The sequence below is a fragment of the Mytilus galloprovincialis genome, chromosome 7 (assembly GCF_965363235.1).
Source record: "Mytilus galloprovincialis chromosome 7, xbMytGall1.hap1.1, whole genome shotgun sequence".
In the NCBI taxonomy this organism is placed as follows: domain Eukaryota; kingdom Metazoa; phylum Mollusca; class Bivalvia; order Mytilida; family Mytilidae; genus Mytilus; species Mytilus galloprovincialis.
This window is the reverse complement of record NC_134844.1, coordinates 75,800,366-75,827,114: the sequence shown is the minus strand read 5'-3', so window position 1 is coordinate 75,827,114 and position 26,749 is coordinate 75,800,366. Positions and strand designations below refer to the sequence as shown.

At 32.0% G+C, this 26,749-nt stretch overlaps 1 protein-coding gene across 2 annotated transcripts in view; it reads left to right on the top strand.

The window, feature by feature from the left end:
- The first annotated feature begins 11,243 nt into the window (after window positions 1–11,243).
- Window positions 11,244–26,749, top strand: part of LOC143083670 (dynamin-binding protein-like) — a 33,902-nt gene continuing 18,396 nt past the window's right edge. Inside the window, exons 1-6 of one of the 2 annotated variants that reach the window (XM_076259952.1) lie at window positions 11,244–11,470; window positions 12,688–15,060; window positions 21,374–21,441; window positions 22,174–22,227; window positions 24,185–24,317; window positions 25,112–25,356. In XM_076259952.1, coding sequence (XP_076116067.1) covers window positions 11,383–11,470; window positions 12,688–15,060; window positions 21,374–21,441; window positions 22,174–22,227; window positions 24,185–24,317; window positions 25,112–25,356 — 2,961 coding nt within the window. In that variant the 5' untranslated portion in view covers window positions 11,244–11,382. The remainder of the gene's footprint in view (window positions 11,471–12,687; window positions 15,061–21,373; window positions 21,442–22,173; window positions 22,228–24,184; window positions 24,318–25,111; window positions 25,357–26,749) is intronic. The other variant, XM_076259953.1, reaches the window with a different exon arrangement.

The following is a 26,749-nucleotide window of genomic DNA, read 5'->3' as shown; positions in this document are numbered from 1 at the left end:
GGGTACATACAGTTGCAACCCATTCCTGTTCTTCTCGCAATTTCTCACCAAAACCCTTTGTTGCTATAAAGACTTGAACATCGGATAATGATTCTCTTAATTGGTGGATTGTTTTTCCAAGACTCTTTACATTTGCTCCTCTTTCTTTCAATTTTGCCAGAAGTATATTTATTTCGGATATATTTTGTTCGCTTTTAGATTCCAACCCCTTTAACAAATCCGATTCTATTTTATCTAGATGCTTGTTTATCTGTTTTCGAAAAGATTTAATTTCCTGTGAAATTGTTTTTCGTTGGTCTTTAATTGTATCAATGTTTCGTTGTCGGTCTTTTCTGAATTCATCTAATGTACTATCCAGCTCTTTGATCCCTCTTTCAATGTCAAACAGTTCTGCCGACGTTTTAGCATTACTGGCAAGTTCTTCAATAGGTTTTATTCTGCTGCATTGTTTATGTTTTTCCGGTACACATAGGGCACAAGCTGTGACGCAATGGTCAAGACAATAAAAAGTTAGTATTTGATCATGTTCTTCACATTCCTGCTTAATTAGCGAAGAAACTGATTCTATTTCTACGTATTGACTTACTGGTATGGTCTGGTGTTTCTTACTTGCTTTGTTGACTTTGTGGTCCTCTAAACACGAGGAACATAGACCATCATCACAGTTCATACACCAGCTAATAGCAGACGTCGTTTTGTATCTTGCTTCACACGGACCACATAGCTTACCAGTAGTTGAAGCCATCCTGAAAATAATTAATTGATTTGATTTATGAATTTGTTTTCATAACCACGATCCCGTCCTAATTTCCTCGAATGTGACCTACATAATTAGTCTAATCACCTGATTTGTACTTGTATATGAGCACTCCAAACTTGATTGGGTTCGTATGTTATACGTGTTGCTCAGTCTTTTGTTTTATGCGTTGTGTTTTGTAAATTGGTTTTTTTTTTATCTTTTGGTCTTTTTTTCTCTTTTTTTTTCTATAATGCATTACCAGTTTACTATCGACATATAAGTTTAAGTTTCCTTTTGGTATCCTAATCCTCCATTTTATATGTACTGTATATGAATTATTTCAAAACAATAAATACCAACAATAATGGCAACCATTTAAAATGACACCGAAATCTCCCACGGGGGTCTCAACATGAATGTGCGGCTAAAAAATCATTCATCTAATATTAGGTATAGGACCTGAGAAAAAAAAACTCTGATTCTTTCATAAAGAAACAAGACTTACATCATTTCCACATAATAAAATGCCTGCTCCAAGTCACGAATGTGACATTTTTTATCCATTCAGTTGATGTGTTTGAGTTTTTGATTATTCCATTTCAGAAAGGACTTTTCAATTTGAATTTTGCCATGTTTCCATTGGTTTTTTTTTTTTTTTTTTTTTTTTGTTATATTACTTTTTATGTTATACGAGTCGAAATTTAATTCTTACAGTTTATTGCGTAAATTAGAATTGGCGATTTTAATGTCCTACCATGTATGTCATAGATACGTCTAATGTCATTTCTCATAGAATAAAGTTAGTATACATGCACGTGTGGGAACAGTAATAATTTCTTCTTATCAAAGCGATTTGAAATGTTTGTACTTACCTTGGAAAGGCTTACGTTTGAGAGAAATTATGTCAGTCAACAGGGAAGTATATTTGCTACAAATCTGCTGACACAGAAATGGATTTTAAATCATCATGCAGTTATCTCCCATTTAGCATGTTTATCATTAAATAAACTCATCATAGATACCAGGACTAAATTTAGTATACATATACGTCAGACGCGCGTTTCGTCTACAAAAGACTCATCAGTGACACTCGAATCCAAAAAAGTTAAGAAGGCCAAATAAAGTACAAAGTTGAAGAGCATTGAGGACCAAAATTCCTAAAAGTTTTCCCAAATACAGCTAAGGTAATCTATGCCTGAGGTAGAAAAGCCTTAGTATTTCAAAAAATTCAAAAATTTGTTAACAGTAAATTTATAAATATAACCATATCAATGACAATTCATGTCAGCATAAAAAGTGCTGACTACTGGGCTGTGATACCCTCGGGGAAATAAATCTCCACCTGCAGTGGCATCGACCCAGTGGTTGTAACATGTGTAAATAAATAAACATTTATTTGATAATCAACTGCAGATCATAAGATTTGTCGCAAAATAACCAAACCAAAGCAGTATAGAGAGTAAACGTAGTTCCAAATACATACTGTGTATTGAAATTATCAACAAATTAAATATTTCGCCCGACATTTGAAAGAGAGTCGTAATGGGGGTACCTTCATGACGAATAACGGTAAAAGTGCTTGCCAAATGACGTTAACGTTAATTTTTGGTGTATGACGATAAAATGTTCACTTTCTTTTAGACGATAAAAACATTGACTGATTTTGTCCGTCGAATCACGTTATTTTTTTTCCAAATATGACGGTAACGATAAAATGTTCACTTTCTTTTAGACGATAAAAACATTGACTGATTTTGTCCGTCGAATCACGTTATTTTTTTTCCAAATATGACGGTAACGATAATTATTTGAGACCTCTGACGAATCACGTTATTTTTTTTTCCAAAAATGACGGTAACGATAATTATTTGAGACCTCTGACGAATCACGATTATGATATTTTGACGAATCACGGTAAAATTTTAACCAATTTGACGCTAACGGTTGCCGAAATGACTGTTTGACGCCTGACGTTAAAGGGCATTACTACCCTCTTGAAAGGATACTATTTTAGTATCGGATAGTCCAGTCTTTATCATAGTTGGCTAGATTGTCAAATTGCCAAAGTTGAAAAAAAGTGCAGTCTGTTATTTAGAATTAGATGAATGTTTCGATATATATTAGAATTGTCTTTCACTGCAGATTTCATTAAGTATAATTAAATTATACAACTGTATGTGTGACCATGCCATTCCATTCATTTCGTTGTTCTTGTACATATATGTTATTGTTGTAACATTGTAATTACTAGTAGGTTATAACCTGATGGAGTCTTGAGAAGTAAAAGTTTCACGTTTCAATTTTCAAGTTTAGACTACATGAACCTGCTAAAGAGAGTAATCCCCTATTAAAGGGATATATGTAAGGAGGGGTGTGCTTGATTTTTAAATGATGAAGACATAATCTTTTAATGCGTTTAATTGAGGTTTGGAGCTGGTATGTCAGTTACTGTTAGTAGTCCTTTGTTAATTTTTATATCATCATTGTCGTTTTGCTTTGTTTCTTTTGTTGCCTATTCTGACTTCTCTTAGACTGCGTTTATTTTTTACTGTGCGTATTGCTGTGTGTTATTTTTTCCTTACTGGCTAAAAGGGGCCCGCTGAAGCACGCCTCGGGTGCGGGATTTTTTCGCTGTTTTCAAGATCCATGATTGGTGGCCTTCAGCTATTTTCTGCTCATTGGTCGGGTTGTTTTCCCCTTTCCAATTCTCAATATTAAGATTGTACATGGGCAAAATGTATATTCCATGCATTTCTGGTATAATTGATTATTTAAAAGATATGATCCACAAAGAGACAGATGATTATAAAAAGTTGTCGTCATGCAAAATAAAGGATATCTAAACTTTAAGAAAAAAAAGATTTTTTAAATACGGTGGAATTTCTAATTATTATATGAAAATAATATTGAAAACCTAAATTAACAACTATGTGTTTTTGTACACAGGGATCTTAATATAGATATATGGAGATTTAGAGACTTTGACTTAATCACATTCAAACTTTGAATTTCGTAAGATTATCATAATTACGATATTTAGAATATTTTATCACAATCCAGAACTTGAATTAGATAGGGGAAAATTACTTATTTCAAAATCCAGCCTTAAACTATGTCATTTTTGCTCTAATAACTACTAGTATTTAAAAAAATGTGAAAAAAATTTAAAACTTTAAGAAACAATTAGTAAAACTCAAATTATTTCTTGAAATACTGACTGAATGAATTGCAGTTGTGATAACTTATAACCCGTTCTGTTGCCACAAAAGCATGCACATGGACTATTCAATCCGCCGACAAATGGTCAAATATTAAAAGATGGTCTTATAAAATCTGAAGGTTTCTTTTTAAAATTGTTAAGGGAACTGAAGACACATACCAAGGGACTCTTGATTAACTTATTATTATGAATCTGTTGTAATTGTTTGATGTACTTGTACTTGTATATCACCAGCTGCACTTTATATTTATAGAGTATCGTTGATCATCTCAACGAAATTGATTTTCTCGCTTGAGCCGGTACGGCGAAAGCGGGAAAAGCAATCGAGTTGAGATGACCAATGATAATCTGTTTATCGCTATTTTACCTAAGACACCTGTCAATTTCATGTCAATTTCATTAGCAACGCCTCGTGCCGCCTTATAGTTTCTAGCGATAATTTTCCATGAAAAAATATCACAAAAAAGATCAAAGGAAAAATGCACAAAAAGCGATAAAATGCTTGACAACAATATACATAATAATTATGTTATTAAACATGTTAAACAAACTATAATGATGTTTAATTTTAAAATGATTTCAATTCATATATCGAAATCGGAATATATCCATATAAAATATATAACTTTTATATTCAGTCTCAGTCACAATATGAATAATTTCATCGATGCTTTTGACTATAATAGCTTTGTGTCTTAAATATTTTAATCGGTGGCATGTAGAAATATACAATCCGCATTTTTTGATTTTTGATTTATCTATTTATGCTAAAAAGATGGTGTTTTTATTTAAGAATAATTACATTAGATGTATGTTTCATTATAATACGGTATTCTGATTGGCTAACTGCACACATCTCGCGTTATTCCTTAGTCAATTGCATTACGTGACAATCAAATTTATCATTCATGATGTTACGAGGTTCCACAATAAAGTGCACTGGTAAATTAAATAAAAACTTGAAAAAAATGTGTTTTCATGATCCTAGGTAAAAAATGTAATTATAAGTATTGAATTCTTCTTTTTGTCACTTCATAGGGTTGTAAAAGCGTTGACCGTGCGCACATTTTTAGAACGAAGCGCTTCATACAAAATGTACTTTGGTCAACGCTTTTACACCCCAAATGAAGTTACAAAAAGAAGCATTCAATTCTTAAATATTGTACTTCTTTTTGTAATTTTATTGGGGCGTTGACCAAATTACATTTTGAAGTGTGCAATGTACATAGTAACTTTGTTACGGGAAACACGTGCAGTCACGAAAGTTGAATTTTATTGAGAAATTTATACAACTTTATTTTGAAATGTTTGCGATATTGCTTTCAGTCAATCAAAATCACGGTTTCTTATGAAACATATGAAACATATATACTTGTGATTTGATAAAATTAAGTTAATTTATATATACTACGATTTTGATAGAACTGTGCTTTCGATAAAGCCAGTGGCGGACCCAGGGGGGATTATGGGGGTTGGAATTCCCTCTTTTTCTGACGATCTATGCATTTGAAAGGACATATATGGCTTGAACCCCCATCCCCTTTTTAAAATGGCTGGACCTGCTCCAGAATGCAGTATAAATAAACTGAGTTTATTGACAACAGCACTACGTTTATGATTTAGGCAAAAAACCTTCAGCAACCAATACATGCAATAATGGAGTCTTCACAGACCGGTAACTTCTTATTGTTTTACCTTTTTGACAGTGTAGACGGCAGTAGTTGGTATAGTACTATGTCTATGGTTAAATGTTATGTCCAACCATTACTTTGTCATGGACTCGTCAATCCTAGGCCCTCGTAAATCATGAATGATATTAATGTGGTGAATCTTCTTTTTCTTTTTTTTTTGACAAATTTTTACCGTCTAGTGGCTTATATTTCTTGCATATTTTCTCCAAGTTATATGATAGATTTATTAGAACCTTGTCTTCTCACACCGAATGATTACAATCTTAGGAGAGATTCTCAGAATTATACCATCCCAAGGTGCAGAACAGTTTCGTATTATAGAAGTTTCATACCATCTGTTGTTAAACTCTGGAATGAATTAGATACTAATGCTAAAAACGCTAAAAAAAAATGTCGATTAACCAGTTCAAATCTGTACTTGATAAAATATATAAACCAGAGATTCCTCCTTAATATTTTTGTTCAGGTATAAGAAAATTTAATATTATTTATTGTCAATTACGAAACGATGCAAGTAATTTAAATTCTCACTTGTGTCATGATTTTTTTTACAGAAGAACCTTCCTGTCCTAAATGTTTATATAAATGTGAAGACAATCAACATTATTTTTTTTATTAATTGTCCATCATACACTTTAAACAGCATCACACTCCTTGATTAACTGTCTGCTTATGGAGTTGAAATTGATTTAAAGTTGATACTATTTGGTGATCAATCTATGAGTATTGAAGACAATGTGATGATAGTAAAGGCTGTTCATGAATACATAAAAAAAAATCAGAGATATTTGTATAATGAAATGTATATTTTAGTCCAAAACCAAATTAACTATACTTTGTCTGTCTGTATTTTATATTACGTGTATATTTAAGCTCCTAGACCCAAACCAGCTGAAAAATAATTAAAATTGAAACAAAAGTTAAAAATCAAACGACAGTACATTGAAATCAATATTATTAAAGCTAAAAAAACTAATAAATGAACCTTTATTTCTATATCATTCATATATTCAATTTGTATATCTTTAAATTCTTAAATCTAATTTGTTTCTTCTTATTATTATAAACATACTAAATTCTTTTTATATTATCATAATTCTTTAATGTATCAATATGGTTATTACTCGCTGTCGTTTTTCTTCAGGTGCAATAGTTTAGTAAAAATAAGTAGTACATGATATCAAACATGTTGTTTTGAAATGAGTTATTAAATTTATTATTTTAAATAGCTGACTGGAGACCATTTAATTTAATGTGAGTCAATGTTGGAGTTTATTACCTAGAATATAAACTTTTTTCATAATTTATTTTTTCTTATTTTTCTGAGTTAACATTTGAAGCATTTTTAAAATGGTCATACTTTTGATCTGAGTTAACTATTTCGGGAAGCATCATTCCAGTCAGCTAAGAGGTATTTTTGAAAAATTAATTCTGTTTTGTCATTATGTTTGTGTATGTGTTGCTTTGTTTAAATGCAATATATTGTACCTTGTTTTGTGGAGAGGGCTTACAAAGGCTATACGTGTTGCCCAATCCAATTCAATTTATTTCAATAAAATATATTGTTTAAACTAATATTTCTTGCATTTTCTTTGACATGGAGTCGTGTCACTTGAAATGCACAGATGCACAAATAAAGTAATTCTTTCGATTTAATTGTCATTCCCAGTGATTTTATGCTGAGACTTCTATACAACATAGTAGTCTCAGTTTTATGTACATGAAAAAAAGGGAGACTGAAAAAAAATCACCACAAATCAACTGAAGGAATATATTATAAAATTAAATTATTGATTGTTTTGTCCAGTGGCATGTACGATATAATATCAATATATATATCGGTACACGTCAGTCCATAAATATTTCTATATACGAATTAATTATATATATAATGAACGATGCCTTTTTATGAAATATTTACTGCACTATCAAAATGCCTGCACCATGTCAGGAATATGACAGTTGTTGTCAATCCGTTTGCTGTGTTTAATCATTTGATTTTGCCATTTGCGCTGTCGGCTTTAGGCCGAAAAGATTGGGACGAATTTGTATTTTAGTTATCTCCCCTTAGTTATGTTGCCTCAAAAATGGCGATTGTCAGTAAAACAAAAACACTGGAAATATTACAAATGAAAACTCTTATCCTCTGACCATAGAAAACATCAAAGGTTAAAACGTAATTCTGAGCTCATTATTTAACCATTCAAATGATTTTCATTGTTCTAATGCATCACGTGAGGTCAAGTACTGTATGAGACTGTCTCTCCCGTTTCCTGACGAATTACAATTCTTTACGTGCTAAAAACAGTAACATTAGTAAACATGGTAAATAGAGTGCTTTAAAAACGCCTCCAACATTTGAACTAAGTCCTACTACTTTCCTGTCAGTGCAATGAAAACGGTTCCTGCACTGTACAGTAACAATACAGATACATTTTTCTCCAGTTCACACGAATTAGTCCTGATAGTTATCTCGTACCATTGTAAACTCAAACCAATGTGGTATCAGGTCGGTTCCCGTCCAATACACTTTCGCACCCTACATGTTCATACCTCGCACGTTCGCACCTAGATGTTCGCACCCTACACGTGCACACCCAATTTTATTTCAAATTCCAGTTGAATAATCATGATTGTCGTTTTAAATTGCTCTGATGTAAATACTGCATGTATTGTATGAGTAAAACATTGAAGATTTTAACATGTTTAAATGAAAAACACAAAAGATAATTGTTTTCAACAGCTTGCATTCACTTGTGAAGGTGTAAGGTGCGAACAGACTTTGTGATGCAAAAGTCAAAGGGGGCGAACATGATCGGGCGTGAACGTGATTGGGAGCAAACGGACCCGGATTCTACCAATATTAACTCATACCGCTAAAAAAAACTTGTACCAATGCAAACTCGTAGTAGACATACCACTGCTAACTCGTACCACGGTTAATTCATACCTGCATTGTAAACTGATTTAAATGCATTCAAATTGTGTTTAGTGATGAATATATACTTTAATTTCCAATTTGTACATAGCTAATTTTCCTTGTCCAATTGGATAGAGAAAACCATGGCTGAATGGAGTTGTTGTCTCCCTTGAATAGATTTTTTTTTAAAACTTTTACTGACAACTATGAGACCATGCTTTAATTTCATATAGATCATGTAGATTATAGATCATTATCATTCTTCTCACTTATATATATCACCTGTAGTCATGGTAGTGTAAGATATGCATCGCTTTCTCTACAGAGGGAAGTAGCTGATAAATGAAATGGCACCTGAGATCACCCTCAGTTTTTTAAGTGGGATTCCTGTTGCTTAGTCTTTCCTTTTCTATGTTGTGTCTAACACAGAGTGCCCCATTTTATTCGTATTACTGTCTTAAGTTTTCATTTAAATCTGGTATAAAATTCAAAGATATTTTTTTTTTTGTATAAAGCTTAAAAAAACATAATCATAAAAACATTCGTATTTTTGTCTAAGTTTTCATTTTCATCCGTCCCTATCCATTATACCCTCATTTTCCAGTGGCAGTCAAAATTTCCCTGATCATAATCCCGTCCTCTCATTACAAGACCTACCTATTGTATTTATTGTTAACTTGTTCTCATCCTGAACATGCATGAAATATTTGCCACTGGACATTAAGCAACCAACAATCAATCAATCAATTATTTTCATCCGTTCACGCACATCACAAACAGAAACCTTTTTGAGAAAATTTCTGTCACACTCTGTGTCTGGAGTATTTTACTAATTTTGCTGCCGACTGTATTTGAAATCAGCCCATGCCATTCAAGAGAAGGTGGTACTATGTATACTGTTAACCAACTTATTTTTGTGATCGATATATCTTTTGCAACTAATTTGAGTAGAAAAATAACATGACTATTATTTGTTGTTGTGAATACATGTATGTAAAACTTGCACATGTTGCATCTTTCATTATTAAACTACATAACATGCATAAAGTAATTTAGAAAAAAAACAAAATTAGATAGCTGTGATGTGGACTTGAATGGGGTAAACATGGTAAACATGACAAAATATGAAATAAAGATCAGGGAAGATAGAGGGTGGGGAGTCCTGATAAAGGAATCATGCATATTTTGTTTGTAATACAACGATTTACAAATGTAAAAGCTGAATAGAGCTTTTGTTTTCTGTATAGTAGAAAAAAGATTCTGTCAGTAGAAAAAAGATTCTGAAAACTCTTTGAGTTGAGCTAGGGAAGGTCTTCTTTAGCCAAGTTTGGTTAGAACAGTGAGTCTGAATTTTATGTCACTGTCATACAAGTATGAGGTTTATCTAGCATTAAAACCAGGTTTAATTCATCATATTCTACTTAAAAAATGCCTATACCCAAGTCAATAATATGACAGTTGTTATCCATGTACATGTCATGATGTATTACATGTAGATTTGTGTGAGCTGTGATTTTGCCATTTGATTACAGACTTTTGGTAATATATTTTTTTTGTTATTTTACATTTTGTAACTAATATATGTAATACCAGAATACAGAAGTACTTAGTCCAAATAACTATGGCACCTTGAAAGGCTATTTTATTCTTTGTTGTGACACCTTTCAAGTTTTAAGGCAGTGCCTTGTGACATAAAATGTTTTTAATCTTGTGCAATGCGTCCTTACATGTATTCCATTTTATTTTAGAGACCTAGGCATGTCTCTTTAAACAGTGTTAAGACCATGCAATAGTAATGGTTTGTTTTCCCAGAACATTCTTGGTCTGTTTTCACCCTCTAGACTACCATTGACTACCCAGTCTGGGTCTAATTTTTTTCCTTTTTTTGGCAGATTGAAAAAAGAGAACTTTGTTGTAGATCTTGATATATATTATACATGTTATACATTTGTGTATATATATATATCTGTATACATGCATGATATATGGCAAAATGTATGGGTTTCATTGACAATTTTCAATGTACTTTTTGAAAATGTCTGATAATCTCTTTGAATTGTTTCAACATTGCTTGGTTTTCATTCATTTGGTTCACATCAATAGCATAGACTACAATAGAGAATTTAAAACAAAATAATCACTGTCAGGTTAGCAACAACAAACTCAGTGTCCAAAGCAAATAAAAAAATAGTAAGATAAAATAAAAATTTGTCCTGCCTGCCTCGACCTTTTAATTTTTACATGTATAGGGAAACCATTATCAATTTTTCCATGGCATAAATCATGTACATGTAAATGAGGCTCTTCTAAAATTTTAGATATAAAACTATGATAGAAACTCCTAAGACATGAAGGTTGAATTTGTAAATGAGAAACCGATCTGTGATACAGGAATTACCTTGTGCACAGTCACTTAACATGGTGAACTACTATGTAGCTTGTTAAAAATCTGGCTCAGCATGCTCAGTGTGTTGGTCTAGTAGAAAGCAGGGTTAATACAAATGTATTTAGATTGCATTTACATGTCATGAATATGCATATTATTTGCTGCTGGACATTTAGTAGCAATCCATCATCAGATCATCATTATATATGTTAAACTATTTCTTTTCAGATGAAGCCCAGTTCATCTGAATATATCGGTCATTATGTCAGAGCAGTTTATGACTTTGAGACTCAACACCCAAAGGAGATAAACCTAAAGAAAGGGGACATAATCAAAGTTACGAAAATCATCGATGGTAACTGGTTACATGGACTAAATAGAAATATAGAGGGGAATTTCCCCAGTAGTTTTATAGAGAAGATTACCATGCCTGTCGTAACTCCAGGACAAATAGTGTTTGGTGCTATTGAGAACTTCCCAGCTCAACAAGATGGGGATTTGGAATTTAGAAAAGGTTATTTAAACATGTTAAATGTATTTATACTCTATTCTATAATTCAGAAATTATTGTGTGCATTTATTATTGCAATTTTATCTTTTTAGACTAAAATGCGATTTTAATTTTTGCGATATTAAGAAAAATCCTATTTTATTCATATACAATATTTCAAAATATTGTGATTATAATTCTGTCACATTTTTCGCAATAATAAAAACATCACAATAATTTCCGAATTTACATGTACAATAGTTCATGCTTAAACAAGATTTCTTTAAGTTTTTGGAGATTTATATTTTAATTTTAGAACAGTTATTATTAATAAAAATTAAAGATCACCAGATCTCTATTCTCAGTACTATCATGACTATAATTGTTGAAATTTTTAAAATCATGAACTCAAATTTTCTATCTTCCATGTCTACCTTTAAAGTTTAGAGATAGAAAGAAGAAAACAATTGTTTTATAGATAATTTGGAAAAAAGAAGAATGCTTATGTACATATTTTCTAAAAAAAAAATACATTAGAGAAACAGTTTCCACCACCATTTAATATTTAACTGTTTTCAGCAGTGCAACAAGACTGGTGTTAGGCAAATTGAGAACTTCAGTTAAATTATTGAGTTTTAGCATTGTCATGATTGTTAAGAGTCTTAGCAAAGGCTTTACAATTGGATGTTTATAATATCTGGTATCAATGTAAAAGAGGGGCAATACCACAAGGACATTCAAACTCATAAATCTAAAATAAACTGACAACCCCATAGCTAAAAAAGAAAAACAGACAAACAGGTATAACAGAACATGTGAAAACACAAAAAAATTAAGACTTAGCAACACAAACCCCACCAAAAACTGTGAGAATATAAAAACATGCATAATCCATTATAATACTGTAAATTCAGAAATTATTGCATGCATTTATTATTGCAATATTGTCATTTTTGACTAAAATGGAATTTCAATTTTTGCAATACCGGTACTTAGAAATATCTTGTTTAATTCATATAAAAAGATTCAAAATGCGATTTAATTTATTGTGAGTATACCCCTGTTGCATTCATGGCATTTTTGCAATAATAGTATACCCCTGTTGCATTCATGGCATTTTTGCAATAATAAAAACATCGCAATAATTTCTGAATTTACAATAAGCAATTTCTAGCTTTCAAAGACAGATAATGGATTATTATAATGAACATTAATTCAAATATTTCTTGTCATGCTTGTAGGAATGGTTATAGAGGGTACAGAAAGAATTGATGATAACTGGTGGAGGGGTAAAATTGGAACACAGTCTGGAATTTTTCCAACCACCCATGTCATAGAACTTGAAGTTCCCCAAGCTTTAAGAGATAGAGCTGCCAGTGTGCATTCTTCAGAGCCTATGTTTGCCCAAGCTCTGTGTGACTCTGCGGCTCAATTAGATGAAGAATTGGGTTTTCATGCAGGGGATATTGTCACAGTAACAGAAATTATCGATGATGACTGGTATTATGGTGAGCTTGGTGATAAAAAGGGCATTTTTTTGTCGTCTTGTGTTGAACTTATGCAAGACACATATGCATTGGCTGAGCATGCTGAGCACAACCAATCAAAAGAATCTTTACAAAATACTATAGACAATTCAAAAATATTAACAAGACAAACTGCTGTTGACCAGCAAGTGTCTTTAAGTAGCCCTGACAATGTACAAAAGATTGACTTAAAGGGAGATAATATTGCTGATGTGAATGCAAACATTAGTAACCAAACTGAAAGTTATTCTGACTTTTCTTCGGGACTTAGTGAATCTTCTGAATATAACACACAATTTTCCTATACCAATGAGAATACAAGGAGTCTGGAATCTTCTATCTCGCCATATGGAATGACTCTTTTTTCTTTTGTCGGAGAGTCACCAAATGAACTATCCTTTAATGAAAATGAAATCGTTTATTTAATTCAACATGTGGATGCTCAGTGGATTGAAGGACAAATTGATGATAAAATAGGAATATTTCCTGCAAATTTTGTATCCATTGTCGTGGATTGCCCGTATGCATATGACATTGATCAGGATATAAATGAAGCGGAAGAAATTGAAAGTATCGCAATGGGTATTGAAAATGAAAGCTCTCCTCAAAATTCTGTTACCATTGGTGATGGTTTTAGCCAAAGACTTGAAACTGAGATTGAATTGTCTCCCCTTGAACAATATGGTTTAGTTTTATATGACTTCACTGCAGAAGTTGATGGCGATTTATCAGTGTTTGCTGGAGAAACATTAGAAATTGTGAAAAATGTGGATAGTAATTGGGTTCAAGCAAAAAACGACAATGGGAAAATTGGCATGATCCCAAAACAATTTTTAGACATTGTTGATGAGCCTCAAAATCTACCGCCATGTGATACCAAAATTATTTCAAGTAGTGATAGTGATTTTAGTTCAAAGAAATGTGATTCAAATATCTGTGATAAATCAGAACCAAAAAGTGTAGAAATTGATGCACAATTAAGTAAACCTACAAAAAATGATTTAGGTCCAAAAAAAGAACCTTTACCTTCAGAGATTTACAAAATACCAACTTACACTCCATGCTCAAAAACTGGATCTTTTAGAAAGCCTTCTCTTCCCACGAAACCTAAACCAAGTCTTGCCCCAAAGCCTATTCTTAAGCCGAAACCATTGAGTCCAAAACCTGTAAGTGTTTTAAAAAATAAATCTGGTCCGAGCAAAACAGTCAATAGTGCAATTACAATAACCACAACAACAGCAAAGGATGACCAGAGTCTAAATAAGTCTTTAGTAGAAAGATTCGTAACGGAAGATGAAGCTGCTAGTCAAATTCCAAAATCTAAGTCATCGACTGATGTATCTATTTTGAAAAATGGGACAAAAAATGAGGAAAATCGCATTTCTATTGACTGTTCAGCAGCTTTTGGTGAAATTGATTCAATCGTGAATACAGAAATGGAAAAAGAGATTAAAAAATCTGAATCTTCCAACATTGATTTCGATGATTCTGGGGAGAATAGAATTGCAGAAATAAAAAACAAAAGAACTGTGTCTTTCAGCAAACCAAATCATATTGAAAATAAAAAGAGGCATTCTGTTAATTTTCCGTTATCTAATTTTCGTACCATGGATTGTGGTATGAATAAAAGAAGTAATAGACAATCATTGGCTATTCCACTAAAACCGCAAATTGAACAAAAAAGTACCAAAGTTGGGTATTCAACATTTTTCACTGATTTTTCTTCAGAGGAAATTTCACCAGTGAAAGCTGTTCCAATGAGAAAACCACCCCCTCCTCCACAAAAAACAGAATCATTTGATTTCACTAGGAAACCGTCATTGCGGAAGCCACCACCTCCACGACCTTCAGTCCCGAAAGATAGACCTTTGTCTCCACCCAGACCAGATGAAGGGCCTGTACCATCACAGAAGTCTAAAAAGGCAGGGAAAACAAAGAAGAGTCAAGAAAAGAGACCTAGACCACATATAACACCAACAAGGCCAGCACCACAGCGCCCAGTGCCTGGACAAGCTGCCCGACGACCACCACCCAAACCACCTGTGTCTGATAATTTGATGTCATTTAGTCCTACAAAAGAAGAACCTGGTGAGTTAAATTTGTTTGTATGCCCACCCAAGTGGAGAGGGTATTGAATGTTACCCTTGTAAGTCTGTCTGTACATATACGACTCACACATATTTTATGGTCATTAACTGTGTTAACTTTAGTTTGCCCCAAACAAATGTTACGAAAACTGATACATGTACAGGTCATACACAATGCTTACTGTGGATTCATTATTATTCGTCGGATATCAATTTCCGTGGGTTTCGTGGGTACATGTGAACCACGAATTAAAATGTTCAACGAATACCATATTTTCAATTGGCTTTGTATACAGATATTGGCTAAACCACGAAATCAAATATCCACGAATATGCAAGCTTTCAGCAATCCACGAAAATTGATACCCACAAAAATAAATGAATCCACAGTATTACAACAAAATACAGATCAAATTCTAGAGGGGTTGCTTTACTTTCACTGTTCATGAGTTGTGTCCCTTTAACACATCATATGTAAGCAGGGACATCAACTGTGTCCCATAGACCCATTCTCCATTTATCATGACAGTAATGTTTTATAATTAAAATAAGAGGTACAAAACTTTATTTATCAATAGAAATATTAAGCTTGTTAAATAAGACACAAGAAATAAAGTTTTGCACCTGCTGTTTTAATTTTTCAAGATAATAAGGATTTCCCATACATGTACATGTACCATACCTAACCATATATATATGAACTTGAATAAAAGAAGATGTTGGGTATATCCATGAATGAGGCAGCAACCCAATATAAAAATAAAAAGGTTTATTTACTGTTATTGTTTAAGAATAGGCATGATAAGTGGTTGAACTTTTATCTATCATGAACATGTGAGCTAATCATATGCCAACACAAATAGGTTACAATCATGACAATTGATTTGTAAAAATTTCATCGTTTTAAATAGAAATTATGTCTGTAAGTACAATAATGTTGCAGATGAATAAAGCTAAAGGGGAGATAACTTCTAGTGAAAATTATTGTTAATTTTTCAAGGTATACATAAAAGTTAACTATATATATAGACCTGCACTGCAGCTGGCCATGGGGAGATAACTCTAGATTTTTTGTAAAAGTATATTATTATATAACGGTAAACGCTGAATGACTGATCAACATGAAAAAAGTGATAGAAAGAAAGATTTATGTTTCAAACTTAACTTGATCATACATTAATGATTAAATTATAATATGAGAGAAAAAAAGAAGTACAATGTACAAAATCTCCATGTTAACATGGTAAACCTGTTATTGAGACAATGTTGATTCAAAAAATTAGAGATGGTAAAAAAATGCAAAGTGAGTGCTGACTATGCGGTATGGGTTTTTCTCATTGTCGAAGTCCGTACACTGAGGCTTAAATTAAAATATTGTTCGTTTGCCCTTTACCGACCGACCCTATAAATTCGTTCCGCCTGAAAATCTTTTATTTGTATTTATCAGCAAGATTTTATTTTATTTTATTTTTTCGTCCCTACCAAAAATCTTTTATTTGTGTTTCCCGCTCAAAACTTTTTTACCGGAATCCTCGGGTTTTATCTTTATCGTGAAAGGTCTAGTCCGTTTGGTATCACGTGAGCGTTTGACATGAACACTTGCATTTAGAGTTTCAAAGCATTTGTTTGAAATCGATGTTGAACGCTTTGAAATCATGATATGACGTACGTTAACTCTGTATCTTTATACTTGAAGAGCAGGGTTCATTTACAAAAAAGTTCGTTTAATACAAAATTATCAACGTGTGTACAAACCGTAGTATTTTGTGTAAACGGACGTTGTATTCTATGTAGGGATGGCCTTTTGTGATCCGTAGATCAGGAAGATTATGTTAACGATGCCTTCGACCAGCATTGCTATATTATTTATATCTGACATGAACCAAAGGTGACAAAAGCCTGTGAAGTGAAGAATATTTGGCAGTAAAATCGCCCAAGTTTTCCATACAGATCATTTATAAATGCGATGTAAAATATGTGACAATTGAGTTTAAGTCTTGTAGCATTTTTATTAGAAACATAGGCACACACGGAAATTTAAACACTCTAGGGACTTTTTCTACTAGTAATGTATGTCTGCCCGGACATATTTTACCAGGACAAAGTTATCTTTTACAGATCACCTTTAGGTAGAGGTAAGCGTACAAGGTACGTAGTACAGAATATTAGTGCAAGTTAAAACTCTTCAAAGTTCCAGGCATATATAAACGTTGAAAATATGCGGCACAGCTCTATATTTTGATATTTGAAAACAAAATAGTAGTGCATATGAATTAATAACTTCACATTCTACATGATATTTTTTTTCGAAGCGTAGTCCCAGAAACTTAATAGCAAAAGCAAAACAGACAAAAATGACATTATGCAGATTTTGTATCTATAAAATAAAATATTATACCTACCTGCCTACCCATAAAAAAAAATATACCGAGCCAAGTTATTTTTTTGGGGAAAAAAATAAAATAATTTACCTACCTACCTACCCTGTTTCAAAACATAGGGTCGGAAAAGGGCAAACAAACAATATTTTAATTTAGGCCTGACCTATAGTTGTTTTTAAATGTCTGTGTCATTTTGGTCTCTTGTGGACAGTTGTCTCATTGGCAATCATACCACATCTTCTTTTTTATATTGAATACACGTGAATCTATGATATCCAAGCTTAAAGAGGTTAACTAGATTCCTGGGTTTCATGAAAATAAATAATTTAGTAAGATAGTATTAGATAGGTTGAAAAACAGTCTACAGAAAGTGTACATTTGTAAGAGACTCAAGCTTAAACTTTATGAACTATAAATAAAACATGAATTAATAAACAAAAAAACTTGCAAAGAAAATTCAAAATAGAAAGTCCTTTATCAGTTATAATTTATCAAATGGCAAATTAAAAGCTCTAACAAATCAAATGAATGGAATACAGCTATCGTATATGCCTGACTTGCTACATGCGTTTCTTAATGTGTAAAAAGGGTGGATTTAACCTGGTTTTACAGCTAGCTAAACATCTTACTTCTACAACAGTTGCATAGAATTCCATTAAATTGACAACAGTGAGTAAGAAAAACAAACTGACATAATAGGTAAAAATGTCATAAAACATGTAAAATGTGATACAGCGCTGCACTGCAGTCAACATTGTGTTGTGATATCATGGTTATAACCTTAATCACCTTAAATTTGTGTAGAGATATCAAATATGCAACTGTAGATACAGGCATACATGTGACATGTAAATGTAGTAAATATACTGTAAAATCTATCTTGACCTTATTAAATCATATAATCATAGTGAACCTCAACAACATCAGTCATGTGGACCTGTCAGTTGTCACATTTTGTCAACATGGTCATTTTAAAATCTTTTGTCAGTATCTTACCTTATAATACATTGTAATACATGTAATATATAAGAGGGAACTGGGCAACCACAGTTTCTGGTATATTTATCAGGGTTGATATGATTTAGTTTTTTTTTCATGGTTTTTTGCAATTGTTTATTTTTTATATGTTGTGGATTAAAAGGGGGAGGGGTTGTTCTATTGCACATATATATACTTTTGATTTAACGTACAAAAACAAGTAAGAACCAATACATGCAATATCAATAGGAATCAGATGAACATTACTGTCCATTTGTATTCTTCTGATTGATAGCTTGGTTGATGTCCAGTGACAAATATTTCATGCATATTCAGGACAGACTTGTTCTTAAGTCCTTTGGCATATATATATATCATGTATATGTATCGACCCTCGGTATATTTATTAAAATTTGTTGTATATTTCTTCAAAGTAAAAACTTGATAAATTATGATTTCAGATGGCCTGAGGTGACATTTAATAATTTAACAGTTATGTATTTAGTCCAAATATAAGTACATGTATAAAGTATTTATACCTTTAAACCAATTTACAACGTAGGTGTATTTTGCAAGGACATACCTATGTTTGTAAATATATTTACATATAAGTAAAATCAAGTTTTATTCTGTCGTTTATCAAAAGGATTTATTGATCAAGGTAAACATGGTAAAAGAAAATAGAGATATTAAAATACTATCAAGAAGTTTAATACAAATGAACTGTTTGTGTAATTTAAATCTATTTCTTTTTAATTGTGAATTAAACTTTGAATTTTATTTATAAATGTTGGACTAAGGGTTTTAAATATTTAAACTATTGTAATTGCACATGCTTACATTTTGTACTTGCATATGATTATATACATGTACACAAGTGAGATAAATTTTTGTTAATTTTATCTTTTATTTGATTTAAGTATTAAAACATAGATTCAAACGTATGTACTTGTATGTGTGTAAATATTGGTGAATTCTTCCTGCTTCAGTGAAAAAATAACAATATTTGGAAATTTTTAATCAAGATGTTGGAAAAAGCTCAATGAGGTACTTCAAATTTAACAATAGATGTTCCTCATTACTTTGACCTAGCTTGTTGATAGAGGGTTAAAAGTCTGTGGTTATAGATACACTTTCAGTTGGATGCGTACATAGGCTGGACTTTTAGATATACATGTTTATGTTTATAAAAGAAGGATTTAATGTTCTCTCATCTTATGTGGTAATTTTTAGTTATATTTAATTATAGACATTATATGTTATGAAGTATCTATAAATAGAATTCCTTTTGGTATTTCAAGTTTTGCTTTTGACATTTTGAAATCTAGAAGTCTGCCAAAGGAGTAGGTTTGATAAGGGTCTTTTTGGCCCAGAAATATTAACACATGATCAAGTTTAATGTTTAAAGATAAAAAGAGTTTCATGTTGAAAGATAGATATTTTCTAATAAACCTTATAACATGTATAAAGAGTGGTGATTTCTCTTCTCTACGAAAATGCATGTACTATTTAAAGCCAAGAATATGACAGTCATTTATATTTGTTCTTTTGGTTGATATAGTTTCTTATATTTGATTTTTGTTGGGTTTTATGGACTCCCCCCCCCCCCCCCCCCCTCCTTTACCTTGGATTTTGGTATATTTTTTCATTCTTTAATGCACTAATATAGGCCAACAGTATCGTTTATGGAGAAACTTGAAAAATAGAGAAAAAAATCTGGATTTCGATAAGAGCTATTTATAACATGTATTTTTCACTAGTTTGTGGTGCTTAAGGAGGTTGACCTAGGTTAAGGGAAATAACTCTTAAAATCATCAGTACGTTTGTGTCAACCATTTTCAAAAATATATTCGAAGCTTCTAGGTTACATAGATTATTTTCAATCTCTTTCAGGTAAATGCTTAAAATACATTGATGAACTTGACTTTTACAAACGGTTAACTGATTTAAAGAGTTATCTCCCTGAACCAAGGTCTACCCTCTTAAGGAGGTATTAAACACCAATCAATCAATCTGTAAGCTTGAAAAGAACATTTTAAATCTAACGAAATCACTTACCAGTAAATGTATACAAACAAATATTACTTCAAGTAAATAAAAATGACTTATATAAGTATTACCGCAATTACATCTGGTTGAATTATTGTGCTTGATAAAATCATTTGATTTGCTTTCACCTGATTTTTCACTTGGTTTACATGGTTTAGAAAAAAGTATTCAATTTCAAAATATATAATTTACAAATGTGATTCAGTAATAAATTATGCATGGTGATGTTAAGTGGATCACTGTAAAACATACAAATGACAGGGTAAACTGTTGAAAAAGAGTTATAGCCATATGATATACTACTCTGTCATACATACATATATATATTATAAAAGTCTATAAAAAGGACCAGCCAGCAAATTTACTATGTACCGGATCGTCTAGAATAGGCGATACTATGCAGATAAGGAACAAATAATATCAGTCTGAAGATTTGCACAACGGTACTGATAATATAAGATGTTATTATACGAAAATGTTGTTATTAAATCGTGTTGACAAATATTTCGGCTCAACAAATGGCCTTCTTCTGTGTCACAAGTTTTAACAATACTGATACATAATGTATATGGTGTAAGAGGTATTTACATTATGTATCAGTATTGTTAAAACTTGTGACACAGAAGAAGGCCATTTGTTAAGCCGAAATATTTGTCAACACGATTTAATAACAACATTTTCGTATAATAACATCTTATATCAGTACGGTTGTGCAAATTTTTAGACTAATATATATATTACATGTACCTATGAAATGTACCTACAGTGTATATACGTGATGATGTAAGTAATATTTTCTTTCTCTTATTCTTAGCTGATTTTTGGTTATGTAGCTCATGTTCATGATGTCCAAGAATGGATCCTATATGATAATTATATTAAGTTTTTACATTTTTATTGTTTCAGATGATACAAACTTTGAAATTATAGAAGATTTGAAACAAAGAATAAAAGAAGTGGAAACAGACCTAGAGGTAGACTTAAGATACAATTACCTCCCTTTGAGAGAAAGACTTAAGATACTTATCTCCCCTTCACATTTTTTAGCTCACCTGGCATGAAGGGCCAAGTGAGCTTTTCCCATCACTTTGCGTCTGTCATCCGTCATCGTTAACTTTTACAAAAATCTTCTCCTCTGAAACTACAGGACCAAATTAAACCAAACTTGGCCACAATCATCATTGGAGTATCTAGTTTAAAAATGTGTTCGGTGACCTGGCCAACCAACCAAGATGGCCGCCATGGCTAAAAATAGAACATAGGGGTAAAATGCAGTTTTTGTCTTATAACTCAAAAACCAAAGCATTTAGAGCAAATCTGACAGGGGTAAATTTGTTTATCAGGTCAAGATCTATCTGCCCTGAAATTTTCAGATGGATTGGACAACCCGTTCGTTGTTTGGTTGCTGCCCCTGAATCGGTAATTTTAAGGAAATTTTGCTGTTTTTGGTTATTATCTTGAATATTATTATAGATAGAGATAAACTGTAAACAGCAATAATGTTCAGCAAAGTAAGATTTACAAATAAGTCAACATGACCGAAATGGTCAATTGACCCCCTAAGGAGTTATTGTCCTTTATAGTCAATTTCCAAAGTGTCTGTTTGAACCTCCTGTTTTTATTTGGATATCTGAATTTAAATATATAATTGTTTGTCATAGTATTCTATGATTTAAACTACAAAATGTGTATTGCTGAATTTTCAGAAATTCATGGACAAAAAGAAAAAACATGCGAATCAAAATGTCACGGTGTCTGTGGTGAGGGATTTGGAACATACATAAACTGTAGCATGTTTCTCAAATATTTTGTTAGTAGCATGTTTTAAAAATTACCATTTTCTTTAACAATATTCTGTTCTTAATTTTATCATTTTTGGCATGTGTGCAACAAAAGTCGTGATAGACAAGATATGTGTACATGTTTAATAAATACTTTTGGTTGCGTCCAAAGCATTTCCCTTTTCAGCTTTAACAATAGCAATGTGCTAATAACATCAATATCATAACAAGTAGAATAACAAAAAGTATGTATGGAGTTGGTGTTTTAAAGTTGACAGCTGGTCATTGTCACTTGCTCTCAACTCCATTTTCAAGCTCTGTGTACTGCTCAATATAAATTCATATGAGTGGTATGATTGCCTTTGAGATCGAAGAACAACTTCAGGTCGTTTTATTCCCTCGATAATGAGCAACATATATATAACACAATAAATTAGAGGATGACCAAATATGGAACAATTTGAAGAGAAAACTAGCCACATGCTATACCCAAAAACATTTAAGTTAAAATATTTTCAGGATTGATCGCAAGGATGGCACATCTTATATATGGCCTTGAACTTATTCTCTAGTTCTCATGCTCCTACTAAATAACATACTAATCAGGAGGTGTGGTCTCAAATCACGATTATCCTAATCAAATTCAACCAATGAAAATACTGCATTTGTCGTTTCACCACATTTTTTTTTCTCTGAGATACTCAGAGTACAGTTATATATTATATAATTTATTTTACTTGATATCAATCAATTAGTAGTCTTGTTTTCCCTTTTTACATAAATATTCATCACTTAAAAAAAAAAGATAAGTTATGAAAAATTGTATGAATCAGAAATCTTTGAAAAGATATTTTGATGCATCATTTTTTTTTTACTGAATTAGTAATTAAGATTTGAATAAGGCATAGGACTGTTATGCAAAATCCTTAAAAAACATGAATCACATCATGCAGAAAAATAAATTAGCATGTATCTGTCTCAATCTCTTTTATTTGTTAATTTGTTCTATATACATAATATAATGTATATATCCGTTCTTTTTCTTGCAGATTTGTATAATATATTTAAATTCTGAAATTTAATCCTCAGACATAGAACTCTGGATGTTTATTTTTTTATATATTATTTTTTTTTGCAGTTTAATGTTTAGAAAACAATCTACAGGTTTTACTGAATGAATCATTTCTAACGACTATTTTTTTCAAATTATTCAGAATTGTACGAAATACTCCCTTAAATTTTCCATTCTTGATATTTTTTAACATGTTTAATGTTATTAAAGACTGTATTATTTTTAATTTTAGTTTCTTGTGTACAATTTGGAGTTTAGTATGGCGTTCATTATCACTGAACTAGTATATATATATATTTGTTTATGTGCCAGCTGGAGGACGCCTCCGGGTGTGGGAATTTCTCGCTGCATTGAAGACCTGTTGGTGACCTTCTGCTGTTGTCTACTCTATGGTCGAGTCCTTGTCTCTTTGACACATTCCCCATTTCCATTCTCAATTTTAATTTTAAAATGTTTAGCTGCGTCCCCCAAGGCAAAGCAGGTTAAGTAACCCCTCGACTCTGTCAGTCTATCCACCAGAAAGATCTTGGGAAGAAAATTTACATCAAAATCAATTGAGATTCAATAAACATGCATCTCTAATCAATTACATGCAGCGATGCAGGTCAAAATTTAACCAAATTATTTATAAGATTATTATTGCAAAAAACATATACCAAAAAACTTAAATAGGCGCTTGTGATTTCATTACATGTATGCATTGTGGTACTCATACAAAAATTTATATGTAAAAAAAAAAATTGAGGCCATAAAAAATATGATAACTTATGTGTATTAGGTTTAAGTGTTTTATCCATATAAATGTAGTCAATAAAATCTCCACCAGTCTAGACATTAATTGTATATCTTTTCTGTTTTATTTAGCGATACAAGAAAAATAAAGAAGAGTTAGAAATTGAGCACACAGAAGATGGGAATAGTTCAGAAGTTCATGACAATATAGAATTTTACATCGCTAATATTGAGGGGCTAACAAATGAGTTAGATAGTCTTAAAGGTACGTAAAAAAAACACCATACAGATAATAAATTTCCAAAACAGTATATTTTTTATGCCCTACCTGCAATAGTAGAGGGGCATTATGTTTTCTGGTCTGTTAGTCTGTTCGTTCTTTAGTTCATTCTTCTGTCTGTTCATCCATCTGTCCCACTTCAGGTTAAAGTTTTTGGTCAAGTTAGGTTTTGATGAAGTGGAAGTCCAATCAACTTGAAACCTATTATACATGTTCCCTATGATTCATGTCATGTGATATAATGTTTCTAATTTTAATGCCAATTTAGAATTTCACCCCAATTTTACGGTCCACAAGACATAGAAAATGATGGTGTGGGTGAGGCATGGTTGTACTATGGACACATTCTTGTTCTGGTTGTATCTAGAAGAAAATTAATAACATAAATAGAAGGTTTGACCCTTCAATATGCCAATAAAAAAAATAAAGTGTACCTGGCTACAATTTACCTGCAATTAATTCCAAATTCAATGTTAAAAAAAAAAAATCATTTTCAGATGTTTTCAATATTGAAAAAAGTGTTTCCGGATAATATTGGTTTTGTAAAATTTATAAATTTGCATTGAAATTATATATTTATATGTAGCTTAACATGTCATCACCATAATTAATCTCTTAATTTTAAATAACTTAAACAGGAAAAAGAAGTAACAAAAATACAATCAACAGAAATGGTAAACATAAAAAATCAATAACTAATAAAATTAAGACTCTAAAGACATTGATTTTTAGGGAAAAAAATAACAACCACTATTTTTCATTACTCATTTTGTTGACAGAAAATCTTCACAAAGTTTTACCAAGCTCAGAACTGGATGAAGTAGCTAGAAAAATGGCTGAGGAAGAAAGAAAGAAAGAAGAAGAACAGAGAAAAGAGGAAGACAGAAAGAAAGCAGAGGAACAAAGGATAAAGAGAAGAGAAAAAAGAGAGAAGGTTATAGATGAGCTGATCCAGACGGAAAGAGATTTCCTTCATGGACTACATCTGTGTATTGAGACTTTTGTTAGTCCAACAGCAGACAAGGTAAACTATTACTTCACATGGAGATTCTGGTGCAATCTTAATTTTTATGCCCCACCTACGATAGTAGAGGGGCATTATGTTTTCTGGTCTGTGCGTCCGTTCGTCCGTCCGTCCGTCCGTTCGTTCGTTCGTTCGTCCGTTCGTCCGTCTGTCCCGCTTCAGGTTAAAGTTTTTGGTCAAGGTAGTTTTTGATGAAGTTGAAGTCCAATCGACTTCAAACTTAGTATACATGTTCCCTATGATATGATCTTTTTAATTTTAATGCCAAATTAGAGGGTTTACCCCAATTTCACGGTCCACTGAACATAGAAAATGATAGTGCGAGTGGGGCATTCGTGTACTGGGGACACATTCTTGTTAATAGATACATGTATGAGATTTGGTATGAGTGCCAATGAGAAAACTCTCCATCCAAGTCACATTTTGTAAAAGTAAACCATTATAGGTCAAAAAAGGGTCTTCAACATAGAGCCTTGGTTCACACCGAATAGAAAGCTATAAAGGGCCCCAAAAATGACTTGAGTAAAACCATTCAAACAGGAATACCAACGATCTAATCTATATAAAAAAAAAACAAGAAACACTTATGAACCGCATCTACAAACAACAACGACTGAACATCAGATTCCTGACTTAGGACAGGTGCAAACAATTACCGCAAGTTTAAATGATTTAATGGCACCAAACCTTCACCCTTATCTGAAACAATAATGTAACATCACAACATAGAAAGTTTGGTTTACACTAGATTGTTAGGAAATTGTATACACATCAAATTGAATTATATGGCAAATGTACAGCAAGTAAAATATATTCCAAAATAAAATTTTACCCAAATAGATAGCTTCGCTGTACATTTCATTCTGATTAGAAATAGTTACATATCATTAAAGATGCCAAGATTGTAATTTAGTATTTAGTATTGAGTGGTACATACATAAGATGCATCAACTTCAAAATGATTTAAAAAAACATATATCATATACTGTGGATTCATTTATTTTCGTGGGTGCCAATTTTCGTGGATAGAGGAAAACTGACACTTTCGTGGATATTTAATTTCATGGTTTTGCCAAAGTCTGCATACAAGCTAATGGAAAATTTACAATTCGTTGAACATTTAATTTTGTGGTTCCCCTGTACCCACGAAATCCACGAAAATTGGTATCCAACGAATATTAATGAATCAACAGTATGTTGTTGAAAGACCATCAACTTGAAAACAGGAGGAATATAACAAGCATGTATATAGTTGACATTCAAAAGAAAAAACTGACAAAGCCATGTTAAAAGAAAAATAAAAAGACCAACAAAAAATTCCACAAAACAGTACATAGGACCCTTAACATTGAGCAGCATTAACCACACCAAAAACTAGGGTTGAACTCAGGTG